Source organism: Cervus canadensis, chromosome 1 (assembly GCF_019320065.1).
Source record: "Cervus canadensis isolate Bull #8, Minnesota chromosome 1, ASM1932006v1, whole genome shotgun sequence".
Classification (NCBI taxonomy): Eukaryota; Metazoa; Chordata; class Mammalia; order Artiodactyla; family Cervidae; genus Cervus; species Cervus canadensis.
In genome coordinates, this window is record NC_057386.1 from 117,364,117 (window position 1) to 117,377,385 (window position 13,269).

Consider the following 13,269-nt stretch of genomic DNA (forward strand, 5'->3'; position numbering starts at 1 on the left):
CTGATAAATTGGGAAGGGGCTGTAAAAAACGGAAAATTTTGTTATGTATTTTTTGCCACTTTTTTGGAAAAAAAGCTTGGCATCGAACCCCTTACTCTCATGTGCTCAGTCGTGTCTGAGCACGTCTGGCTCTTTGCAGCCCCGTGGACTATAACCTGCCAGGCTCCTCTGTCCAAAGAATTTTCCAGGCAAGAACACTGGATTGGGTTGCCATTTCCTACTCCAAGGGATCTCTTAAGTCTCCTGCATCGGCAAGCAGATTTTTTACCACTATCACCACCCTTACGCTCAGTTCAGTTCAGTCGCTCAGTCGTGTCCGACTCTGCAACCCCATGCAGCATGCCAGGCCTCCCTGTCCATCACAAACTCCCAGAGTTTACTCAAACTCATGCCCATCGAGTTGGTGATGCCATCCAGCCATCTCATCCTCTGTCGTCCCCTTCTCCTCCTGCCCCCAATCCCTCCCAGCATCAAGGTCTTTTCCAACGAGTCAACTCTTCGCATGAGGTGGCCAAAGTATTGGAGTTTCAGCTTCAGCATCAGTCCTTCCAATGGACTTATCTCCTTCAGGATGGACTGGTTGGATCTCCTTGCAGTCCAAGGGACTCTCAAGAGTCTTCTCCAACACCATAGTTCAAAAGCATCAATTTTTCGGTGCTCAGGTTTCTTCACAGTCCAACTCTCACATCCATACATGACCACTGGAAAAATCATAGCCTTGAACAGACAGACGTTTGTTGGCAAAGTAATGTCTCTGCTTTTTAATATGTTATCTAGGTTGGTCATAACTTTCCTTCCAAGGAATAAGTGTCTTTTAATTTCATGGCTGCAGTCACCATCTGCAGTGATTTTGGAGCCCAAAAAAGATAAAGTCTGACACTGTTTCCACTGTCTCCCCATCTATCTCCCATGAGGTGATGGGACCAGATGCCATGATCTTAGTTTTCTGAATGTTAAGCGTTAAGCCAACTTTTTCACTCTGCTCTTTCACTTTCATCAAGAGGCTTTTTAGTTCCTCTTCACTTTCTGCCATAAGGGTGGTGTCATCTGCATACCTGAGGTTATTGATATTTCTCCCGGCAATCTTGATTCCAGCTTGTGCTTCCTCCAGCCCAGCGTTTCTCATGATGTACTCTGCATATGTTAAATAAGCAGGGTGACAATATACAGCCTTGACATACTCCTTTTCCTATTTGGAACCAGTCGGTTATTCCATGTCCAGTTCTAACTTGCTTCCTGACCTGCATACAGGTTTCTCAAGAGGCAAGTCAGGTGGTCTGGTATTCCCATCTCCTTCAGAATTTTCCATAGTTTATTGTGATCCACACAGTCGAAGGCTTTGGCATAGTCAATAAACAGAAATAGATGTTTTTCTGGAACTCTCTTGCTTTTTCGATGATCCAGCGGATATTGGCAATTTGATCTCTGGTTCCTCTGCCTTTTCTAAAACCAGCTTGAACATCTGGAAGTTCTCGGTTCATGTATTGCTGAAGCCTGGCTTGGAGAATTTTGAGCATTACCTTACTAGCGTGTGAGATAAGTACAATTGTGCAGTAGTTTGAGCATTCTTTGGCACTGCCTTTCTTAGGGATTGGAATGAAAACTGACCTTTTCCAGTCCTGTGGCCACTGCTGAGGTTTCCAAATTTGCTGGCATATTGAGTGCAGCACTTTCACAGCATCATCTTTCAGGATTTGACCTTAAACTCAGAATCCTAAGAGGGTGAAGGAGGAAAACCAGCTCAGGTGGGCATGGGTAATCTCCAAAAATTAGATGTGGTGGTTCTACCACCTGGCTCCTCCCTTTCCTAGCTGAGGGTCCTCAACGTCTCTGAGCCTCAATTTTCTCATCTATTAGTGGGAATGATATAAAAGGTCACATGATAAGATTCTGTTTATGTGAAATAGCCAGAAGAGGTAAATCCATAAGAGAGAAAACAGATTGGTTGGGGCTGGAGGGAGAGGGGCAAAGGGGAATAAACTCAATGGTTAAGGGATTTCCTGTGGGGTGATGAAAATACTTTTTCATTGAAGGTGGTGTTGGCATGACATTGTGGCATAAAAGTCACTGGATTGGTCACTTTGAAATGGTTGTTTTCTAATGTGTAGAGGAATTTCACCTCAACAAAATTAAAAAGAGAATGGTAGCAGTAACGAGGGTGGTTGTTAATTAAATAGGGAGGGCAGACAGAGGATTCAACACCAGGCAAGGCACAAAGTAAGTGTTTAGTGAGTAGTAGCTGCTATGAATCCCAAGTTTCCTCCAGGTGATTGGGCTCAGCAGTGACTGTCCCCTCCTGGGTGGTCCCCACGGACTCCCACACTCATTCAACAAATATTCGCTTAGGACCGACTATGTGCGCGTCACTGTTAAGAACTGGGAGGGTGACCAATCTGTCCTGCTTTGCCAGGGACTTTTCTGGTTTGAAAACAGGAAACTGTGTCCCAAGAACCCTTCAGTCCTTGAGGGGGAAAAAAAATCAGAACCATTAGTCATCTGAAGGCAGTGATTTCAGTTGGGTGTGCAGGGGGGTCGAGTTCTGCTAAAATCTGCAAGAAGGGTAAGAATTAACTAGGCAAGGCTCACAGGGGAGGAGCATACCAGGAGGAGAGACCAGCAGTTGCAAAAGCCTTGAAATGGGAGAAAGCATAAGGACTTCCATCAGGGAGCCGAGAGAAGGCTCCCTGTGGCTGGAGAAGAGGGTATTCCACCCCACTCTGGGCTGAGAGGTAGGTAGGGGCAGAGGAAACTGGGCCTCTAGGCTGATTTTGTTTCTTATATAAGAGCCATGGGAAGGCGTGAAGGGTTTTAGGCAGTGGGGTGAGAGACTGATGACGTGATGTAATTGGGTTTGCGTTTGAACATGTCATCAGCCTATGCAATAGGGAAGAGATTTGAGGAACGCCATTGTGGAGGGGAGCACAGGGTCACTGAGGAGCCTGCTGCAACCATCGGGGCAAGGGATGCTGGGGCAGGTACCAGGTATTGGAGGTTGGTGTGGCTTGAGAGCTGGACTTGCAAGGGACTGGATGGGAAAGAGAGTGAGTATGGAGAGAGTTCCTGGGTTTCTTAAGAAGGTCAGCTTCCTCGGTGGTTGTGCTCAGTTTGAGAAATATTTTCAGCTGAGCCCAGATGTACTGGAAACAGAGACAGAGTGATGAGAGAGGGGGATGGGAAACAGCCCCTTAAGGTGACCCCAGCCAAGTTAAACCCAGTCCAGTGTTACCTAAGGCTTTCTGGGAACTTCCCAACAGCCCACATTCTGGGCTCAGTGCCGGATTAAGAGGCAAGAACATGCAGGTTCAAATCCTATTTCCTTCACTTTCCAGCTGTGTTGACTTTGAGCCAGAACTTAAGTTCTCTGAACCTGTTTAGTCATCTATAAAAACGAGATGACGAAAAAAATAATAACTATGTCAGAAGACGGTTGTTAGGATGAAAAACAACATAACACTCTTCGCCCAGGGCTGAACAGACAGAAGCACTCAGTAAATGGTAGGTGCACTTAAGCATTTCCTAGAAGCAGGAGCCATGTCCTCCAGGGGCTGGCCAGGTGTGACCTTGCTGGAGTGTGGGTATGTCATCACCTGAAGGAGTCAAGAAGCTATACTTAGCCATTCTTTCCACTGGAGAGTGTATTTTTCCCAGGCTGGGAGAAGCTGTGCTGTACACACCTGTGCAAGGGCAACAGCAGGTCACGGTGCAGATCCTAGGGGCCTGGGGGGCTATCAGTGACCTGCCAGGTCCATCCCTCTGCCACCTCCCTGTCCCCTGCAGAGGTCTGGATTGTCACATTTAGCTCATCTCTTTCCAGGGGGAGAGGGTTCCAGTAGCAGTCTGACCCCTCTCCCACCAGCTGCTTTGTCTAAGCCCCAGCACAAATTGCACGTGGGAGTTTGTCCAGCCTGCCCTTGTGGAAGACTTCCAGCTGGCTGGGGTCGCTGGGAGAGAAGCAGGCAGGACTGAACCTCCTTCTGGCCTTCATGGGCCTTTGACACTCCCACCTGCTACTACAATTCGCTGATGTGAGGTGACATTGCGTTATCATCAGTGCCAGATCCAACTCACATCCTGCTGGGTGACATTGGGGCAGTCACTTAACCTCTCTGAGCCTCCATCACCTCTGTAAAGTGGAGTTCGTCCTTGGACCTGCCTCAGAAGGCTGTGCCAGGTTCTTAGCATGCAACTTGGACTAGTTAGTGGTCAGTAAATGGTAGTTAATACTATTAGCCTTAGGGGATTTTTATAGCATCAGCTACTCCTTCTTCAGATCACCCCCAAACAGGAGCAGCGCCTATTTTCTGCTCTGTTCTCAGTCCCAAAGAACCCTACACAAGAGGGACTTAGCATTTTCTTGGCCACGAGTCCCCTTTTCCTGGGCAGCCTTCACTCATTCTGAAGGGGCAGAACCACTTGCCAGACTGAAGTTGGGTCCTGAGTTAACCTGTTCTTCTTCCAGGAGTTCTCACCTCGGGGCCGGCCCCGGGACAGGTGCTGTGACACCGAGGGGCACTATGCAATAGAACTTTCTGTGACGATGGAAACGTTCTAAGTTCATGCTGTTCCAAACCATAGCGCCTGGCCATGTGTAGCTATCAAACACTTGCAATGTGGCTGGTGGGACTGAAAAGCCAATTTTCAATATTATTTGATAGTAATGAACTTAAATAGCTACTTGTGGCTAATGGTTACCATAGCCACTGGCTATGGTACACTGGTATGCACACTGGCTAATGGACTGATGTAGAATAGCTACAGGCAAGTAGGAAGAGATGGGTGGTGAAAACCCTGGATCAAATAGGGGCAGAGTCAGGCCCAGGCAAATAAATCAATTTCCCTTTCTGGGTCTCAGTTTCCCCATCTGCTTACTAAATGCTGTTTCAGTGTTATCACATTAGCTGAAGGACATTTTTCTGGGGCTCTTGGACTTGGAATGAAACCGGGAAGCCCTTCCAGACGGATTTCTTCTTTCTTGCCCCCAGTATGTGCTCAAGGGAAAAGCACAGAGCTGGAATCCTGGGATGCATGCGTGAGCAGAGGTCACAAGAGTCAGAATTATCGATTCTGCTCTGATTCATGTGACATAACCTAACATAACCTTGCCAAGGGCAAATGGAGTTGTCTCAGTGGGAAGAGGCAGGTGTGGGTTCAAGTCTTGGCATTGCGATTCCCAGCTTCACCCAAGGCTGAACCTCATCTAGAAGTTCTCATCTGGAAAGTGCCCAAGATGCATTCCAAGACAAGAGATGATCAAACCCAGCATGGCCGTGGGATGAAAACGACACTTCACCTCCGTGATCTTCCTCCCCCAAACCCATAGCCAACCCCGTCTTACCAAGAGAAAAACATGAGACAAATTCCAAGAGAGGGGCATCTTATGATACACCTGACTAGTATTCCTCAAAATGCCCAGGTCCAGGGGGCTTCCCTGGCAGTCCAGTGGTAAAGACTCTGCACTGCCAATGAAGAGGACGTGGGTTTGACCACCGGTCGGAGCCACCAGGCTCCTCGGTCCATGGGATTCTCCAAGCTAGAATACTGGAATGGGATGCAATTTCGTCCCCCAACCCAGGGATCAAACCCATGTCTCCTGCATCTCCTGCATTGCAGCCAGATTCTTTACCACTAGCACCACCTAGGAAGTCCAAAATATAAGAAGTTAGGTCTTACGAAGTGAATTTCACCTAAAAAATGTTATATAGACCTTTGATATGACAGTTGTAAAATTCTTTTTATTCTACAAGTCAGATCCAAGTCTTTGTAATTCCCAAGTCCAGGGTTTTCTTACAAATCCATGGTAGGGGACTGGGAGAGGCAGTGGTATTGCTGGAGTGGGAAAAAAAAATTCAAGGTGTGCCTTAGAATCAGATGTACTGAAGTTGGAGCCCTTGCTTTGCATTTGCTAGCTGTGTGATCTGGGGCAAGTTGTTTCACCGCTCTGAGCCTATTTCCTCAACAGCAAAGTGCATGATTGATGGGAACCTTTCAATGAGACCCACAGCCCAGACTCAGGCTCACGAGAGGACCTGGAGGCAATAGTCACTTCCTTCCCATCTCCCTTCTCCCAGTTGTTCAACGGGGTTGACAGCCACCCCTACACACACACACACAATGTTGAAGCTGGACTGAGTAAAAAGGGGTGGGTAAAAAAAACAAAGAAGAAGAGAAAAAGAAACACATGCACACACACACACACACACACACACACAAAAGGGGTGGGTATGAGGGTCAAAATTCCAAGGTGTGCAACTCCACAAATAATCCCTTTCATTCAAAAGGGCGGGTGACAAATACGCACACTACTTCCAAGGATCCCCGGTTGGCAGGGCTTGCTTGTTGCTCAGGATTATTTCTGCAACAGACTCAAGGCCAACTCAGAGTCAGCAGGGAGCAAAGCAAACAAGACGTGATCGTCTAATCTCAGGGCAGCAGGGCAGCTATAAGGAGGGAGCCCATAGTGACATCAGCTTTTGCTCACCAACCTGACAACAGGATGAGACTCCTAGTGTTGGCTGCTCTGCTCACAGGTAGGCGAGTGCCCTCAGCCCCACCCCTTCCCGCCCTGGGATCTCTCTCCTCTGCAATGGGCGCCAGAGGTCACAGGGATGGCCAGACCTAGGGTCTTTTTCAGGGCTCACCGTGGGGCTTAAGAGCTCCCATATTGGGGTCCCCTCAAATCCCCCTCGATGGGCTTTCCAGGTGGCACTAGTGGTAAAGAACCCAGCAGCCAATGCAGGAGACCTAAGAGATGAGGGTTCGATTCCTGGGTTGGGAAGATCCCCTGGAGGAGGGCATGGCAACCCAGTATTCTTGCCTGGAGAATCCCCATGGATAGAGGAGCCTGACGGGCTACAGTCCACTGGGCCACAAAGAGCTGGACATGACTGAAGTGACTTAACACACACACACACGCACAAATTCCCCCACACCTGGCATCTTCTCCACCTTTAGGTCTGAACTCAGATGACCCATCTCAGAAAGACTTGTCCTTGTCCATCCAAGCTAAGAGCACCCCGTCTCCCTCTCCCTGGAGTGGACTGCTATTTCCTTCTCCAGGGGATCTTTATAACCCAGGGATGGAACCTGCATCTCCTGCATGGCAGGCGGATTCTTCACCGCTGAGCCACGGCCTTGATACAGGGGCTTCTCGGTGCCTGTCTTGGCCTGCAGCACGTCTCTTGTTGATTCATTTCATTTTTTATCTCACACTCACACCTAAGCACGCACTCCTTGAGAGCAGTGATAGTGCTGTTTGCACCATTTAATGAATGGATTAATAGAATCAGAATTAACTAGAATTCAAATCACACCTCATTCAGCCATTATTCATTCATTCAACATTGACAGTATCAGAGTCTCTAAGGTATCAGGCTCAGGGTTGAGACTGGGGAGTCAGCCACGCTCGCCGTGTGCTCATGCACCCCAGCAGTACCTGCATGCAGGTCTGGCCTCTGCAAAGAGCAGAACTGGCGGGATCAGAGAGAAGGAAAGAGGAGGGAAGCAGGAGAGGGGTCTGGAGAGGGGCCAAGGCAGTCAGGCCACTCCCGCCTGAGCTCCACCACTCCTCCGGGCTCTGCTCCTGGGTGTAGCCGCTGTCGGCTGCCACCGTGGAGGCTGCTCCTGGGAGAAAGTGAGCAGCTGCCACCTTTCCTGAGCCCTGGAGCCGAAGCACTTGGAGCGACTCCAGTGTCCACAGCGTATCAAGGACAGGAAGGGCCAGGCGTGGGGCACAGAGACGACACCGGGGGCCGAAATCACTTAGCACCATCTTTATGGGACCAAATCTCACAGGTCGGGCTCTACACCTGAAGTAAAGAAGTCCTAGGAACTTACACTGTGGTCCAGTGGCTAAGACTCTGTGCTCCCCATACAGGGGCCTGGGTTCGATCTCTGGTCAGGAAACTAGATCCTACATGCTGCAGCTTAAAATCCTGCATGCTACAACAAAGATTGGCCGCAACTAAGACCTAGCACAGCCAAATAATTTTAAAAAAGAAGCAAAGTTGTCCTGTTGGGAATGGAGGCCACGTGGGCCTCCTCACCATTCTTCACACTCCTGGCCCCCCTCAACCTCGTCATCCCCCAGCCCAACCCCCCATTTAGATTCCCTTACTGTGCTCCAATTTTGCCGTCTTCTAACACAACATCCAATTCCCTTATTTATTACCTTTACTGCTTACTGTTTCTCCTGCACTAGATCAATGAGGTTACAGATTTTTTAATTGTTCACTGATGTGTCTCCAGGGCAGTGACTAGCATATAATAGGTGCTCAATAAATACTTACTGAATAAATAATGGAAATGGTTTTAAATTATCATATAGTCACACAAACACTAGTACACAAAGGTTCAGAGCAGCACCATCCATAACAGCCAACAAGTAGAAACAACCCAAATGTCCATCAGATGATGAACAACTGAAAAATGTGATCTGTCCATACAATGGAATATTAATCAGCCATAAAAAGGACTGAAACGCTGATACCTGTGATAACAGGGATGAAGCTCAAATCATATGTGAAGTGAAAGAAGCCAGTCACAAAAGGCCATATATTGTACGGTTCCATTTACATAAAGTATTCAGAATAGGCAAATCCATAGAAACAGAAAACAAACTAGTGGTTGCCAGAAGGGAGGGGGGAAAGGGGAGTGGTTGTTGATGGGCAGAGGGCATCCTTTTGGGGTGATGAAAATGTTCTGGAATTAGTATTGATGGTTGCACAATTCTGTGAATATACTAAAAACCACTGCATTGTATGCTTTGTTTAAAATGGTGAGTTTCACGTTTTGTGAGTTGTTTAGAAAATGCCTGCTCACTTTACCAGGTTCCTGTATCCAGCTTTTTTCAGAGGAGGCAGCTGATGGGGGGTCAGGGGGACAGCATGGGGGCCTGAGAGAGCAAGCAGGTAGTAAGGTCCCTGGGGTGCCGGCAGCCAACCAGGACGTATTTGAACTCTGGCTGTGTCCTCCTGCAGTGGGCGCTGGCCAGGCCGGCCTCAACTCGAGGGCGTTATGGCAGTTCAACGGCGTGATTAAGTGCAAGATCCCCAGCAGTGAACCACTGCTGGATTTCAACAACTACGGCTGCTACTGTGGCCTGGGCGGATCAGGGACCCCTGTGGATGATCTGGACAGGTGAGTTGCTCTGCTGGGAAAGTATCCCTGAGATGGGGGGAGGGCAGAAGACAAAGGTCTCATGAGGCACAAAAAAAGATTTGCCTATTTGCTAAAGTAACACATGTTCACCTCTTAATTCAGGGGAGCAAAAAGCTGAAGGTTGGAGGGGGAGGGGTGTGTGTGTGTGAGGGGTGTGTGTGTGTGTGTGTGTGTGTTTGTGAGGGGTGTGGGGGTGGGTGGTGTGTGTGTGTGTGTGTGAGGGGTGAGTGGATGGGTGGGGTGTGTGTGTGTGAGGGGTGGGTGTGTGTGTGTGTGAGGGGTGGGTGGGGGGGGTGTGTGTGTGAGGGGTGGGTGGGTGGGGTGTGTGTGTGTGTGTGTATGAGGGGTGTGTGTGTGAGGGGTGTGTGGGTGGGTGGGGTGTGTGTGTGTGTGTGTGAAGGTGGGTGGATGGGTGATGTGTGTGCGCGCGCGCGTGCAAATGCTGCCCTCTAGTGGTAGGACTTTGCAACACAAAACATCACTTCAAGGACTCAATCTCCCAGCTGGGGTGAAACCATCACTGTCTCTTGTGCTGTATAGGCTTGTGCTGTATTCCTGCAACCATTTTAAAATCATCTTCAATAAACATGAGAAAAAGACTTACTGTTTTCAAGCCACAGGACCAGTACCTCTCAGGGCAGGTCATCTAAAACAGCTCCGCCTGTTCTGAGGGAGCAAGTTCAGGCTGACGTGCTGCCCTACCCCGCTCCTGCCTCAGCTCTGTTCCTCCCCTTCTCCAGGTGCTGCCAGACACACGACAACTGCTACAAACAAGCCAAGAAACTGGACAACTGTAAAGTCCTTGTGGACAATCCCTACACCAACAGCTACTCATACTCATGTTCTAACAACGAGGTCACCTGCAGCAGTAGGTTTACCCTCTTGTTGGCTCTTGTTAGTGGGCATGGAGGGAAATAGTATTAATGATAGCCACCACTGACTGATCATTTTCTTGGTGCCAGGCAGTATCTCCTTTAATCCTTGAAACAACCCTATGGAATAGGTACTGCTATTATCCCCATTTTACAGATGAGGAAACTGAGGCTCAAAAAGCTGGACCAACTGTCCAAGGGCACGCAGCCCCGTGAATGGCGGTGTTTGGTTTTTGAACATAGGTCTATATCACTCCAAACCTCTGCTTTTAACTGCCAAGCCATACTGCTTTGTTTATTTCATAAAAAGAGCTTAGAACTCCCACGTATCAGGCTTTCATTGCATGCCAGGTACTAGGCAAGGTGTGCTTGTGTGATAGGTTTTATTAAACCCATTTTACAGGTTAGGAAGCTGAGGCCCCAAAATAGTCACTTGCTCCAAATCACACAACCTATGAGTGGTAGGGCCAGCTTTTGAACTCGGTTGCTTCTGATTTTATTTTATTTTTTTTTTTTTTGCTTCTGATTTTAAAGGCTCGGGTCTTAACCACTAAGTTATGCAGCGTTCATGATGAAACATGTCCCTCCATGAAGACAGTTCTGGAGAGCAAGACAATTCAGAGAGGTGTAGGGAACTGTCTTGTGAGACCAGCATTCTAGATTTTCATTGCCCTTAATTTTGCAATCACAGATACATCCCAATTTTTGAAAACTGTACTAACAACACTGGAATCACCAGTCCAACTCCCAAAGTGCCAAGAAAAGACTGACCTGGCATCCCATCACCCTAAGAAATAAACAGTTTCATACCTCTGTATTCCTTTTAACCAGGGATCCAACCCTGGCAGGGGAAGCGCAGAGTCCGCTGGACCATCAGGGAATTCCTTCAACCTGTTCCTTTAAATCATATACACGTTCTCTCCATCTCTCCAGCATTTTCTCTTTGCTCTCTGCTTTATTTTCTCCACAGAATTTCCTAACAGCCGACACATTAATGTTATTCCTTCACTTGCTGTCTCTCCAATAGAAAGGATTCACAAGATCAGAGGTTGTCTGTTCTCTTCATGGCTGTGTCCCCAGAGTGTAGATCAGAGCCTGGAATCATAGGTGCTCTCGATGTAAATGTTTGATGAATGCACAGTCTAGATACAATCTTGCATTCTGTGTTTTTCTCACTTATCACCACATTACGACCATGTTTCCATGGTCTCACAGTCTTCCTTATTACTTCTTTCAAAGCTGCATAAAATAGCTTCGTTTGCTCATACAGTCCCCTGGTAACACAGATTTCAGCTGTGCTCTACTTCAGAAAGCCAGATATACGGGAAATCATATTTTTGCCCTGAAACTTGATCAGTAAGAATTTCTTTCTATGGATTCTGGACTCCTTTATGAATCTGCTGAAAGCTATAGACACTCTCCCCAGGGAAATACACACACACACACACACACACACACACACACACACACACACCACACATACATGTTTGCAAATAATTTATTTTTAATGAAACTTTCTTCTTCCCCTACAAGCAAGTCAAGAAGCCTGCAGCAGAAGGCACTGATTCAAGTTATAAACAATAACTTGCTAGACACACACTACTATATATAAAATAGATAAATAACAAGGACCTATAAAGCACAGGGGACCATATTCAATATCTTGTAATAACCTATAATGGAAAGTCATCTGAAAAAATATAAATGTATACCTGAATCACTTTTGCTGGACACCTGAAATAACACAACACTGAAAATCAACTAAACTTCAATAAAACAGAATTAAAAGAAAAAAACAATAATTCGCTAAATAATTATCTCATTATGCACATTTTATAATCTAATTAAGCACTAATTTATGCTTAATGAGGGGTTGAGGAAAACATTCATGATTTTTAAAAGAAAGGACTAGAGAAATAAAACCTTAATAAGATTATTGAAGGTAAGCAGATATACATAATTAAATTATGGATAATAAAGCTGAAATGCATTTTAAATGTTATCTATGTTGTTTCTTTTGGTTACAAATGTAAATGAGGTCAAAATAATATAATTTCAAATTCTCCAGAAATGTATGTCATAGAAAGCAGAAGGCACCTATAATCCTAACACCCAAGAAAACCAGTTAGATATATTGCACTTCAGATTTTTTCAGCATATACGATGCACTTTTTACTGTTAATATCTTGGAAATGTTTCCCCATACAGACACAATTTAAAATAATTTAAAATAAACATCTGTATAATACTCTATTGTAAGGACATTCTGTAATCTTAAGAATATGTGCTTTAAAGTAGAGAAATTGGCTTACAAAACTTCACTAAATTGAAATGTAAAATATTTTGCTGCCTTGAGTATGTGTTTTAGTATTCCCCATACAATTTGCAGTTGCTATCTATGTTATCATCGCTCTGTGGTTGTATGGGTTTTTAAAGCAGTGAGTTCATTTAGAAGTGTGAAAACAGAGAACGTCCCCAAAGCAGTTATCATACCTTAGGATCACCAGATAAAATAAGCTGCCCAGTTGAATTCGATTATCAGATAGACAAGAAATTATTTTTTTTAAGTCTGTGTCCCAAATAGTGCATTTATTGTTGATCTGAAATTCCAGTATTTGTATTTGCTTTATCTGTCAACCCTAAATTTGCACCGGTGGAACTGCCAGCAGACCGCTTCATTTCATCCTTCCCGCCCCTGGATCCTACAAAGCATCAACCACCTTGACTCAGTCCTCTGTTCTCGCTTTATTCCAGGCGAAAACAATGCCTGTGAGAATTTCATCTGCAACTGTGACCGCAATGCCGCCATCTGCTTCTCAAAGGCGCCATACAACAAGGAGCACAAGAACCTGGACAAGAAGAACTGCTAGATCTGAGTATCTTCCCAGGAAATTAGGATTCCCTTTGGGGCCCATGGCTTTGACCTTATACCATGTCCTCCAATAAAGCACCTATTGAAAGGCCTCCCGTTTGGAGATTGTTTTATTCTCTGCCTACTGAACATGACTAAATTTCTTCCTGGTCCTTTGGGAGTATCATTCGTTCCAGACCTGGAAGCTGAATTAGAGGGACATTTCTAGGAAGTGAGTACTACAAGACCTGAATAATGATTAATAACCACGGATGATTTACTCTGTGCCAGAACTGTGTGTCTCTAAATTCTCTGGGCAGCCCTATAAGATTTAGACACTATTAGCAAATGCTATTTTTCTAAGCTGAGCTTCAGGAAGAAAGGTCATTC

General features: G+C 46.3%; 1 protein-coding gene across 1 annotated transcript; it reads left to right on the top strand.

Moving 5' to 3' along the window:
* The first annotated feature begins 6,396 nt into the window (after positions 1-6,396).
* PLA2G1B (phospholipase A2 group IB) lies at positions 6,397-12,991 on the top strand. The gene is made up of 4 exons (XM_043439044.1): positions 6,397-6,527; positions 8,976-9,135; positions 9,897-10,024; positions 12,783-12,991. The coding sequence occupies exons 1-4, from the start codon at positions 6,494-6,496 to the stop codon at positions 12,896-12,898; spliced, it is 438 nt and encodes a 145-aa protein (XP_043294979.1). The 5' UTR covers positions 6,397-6,493; the 3' UTR covers positions 12,899-12,991.
* Positions 12,992-13,269: the final 278 nt, after the last annotated feature.

What these genes read in the sequence shown, in the direction of transcription:
- PLA2G1B (XM_043439044.1), top strand. Translation starts at nt 6,494, where the DNA reads ATGAGACTCCTAGTGTTGGCTGCTCTGCTCACAG. An exon ending in CCTGTGGATGATCTGGACAG is followed by an intron (nt 9,136 to 9,896) that starts GTGAGTTGCTCT and finishes CCCCTTCTCCAG; the next exon opens with GTGCTGCCAGACACACGACA. An exon ending in CAACGAGGTCACCTGCAGCA is followed by an intron (nt 10,025 to 12,782) that starts GTAGGTTTACCC and finishes GCTTTATTCCAG; the next exon opens with GCGAAAACAATGCCTGTGAG.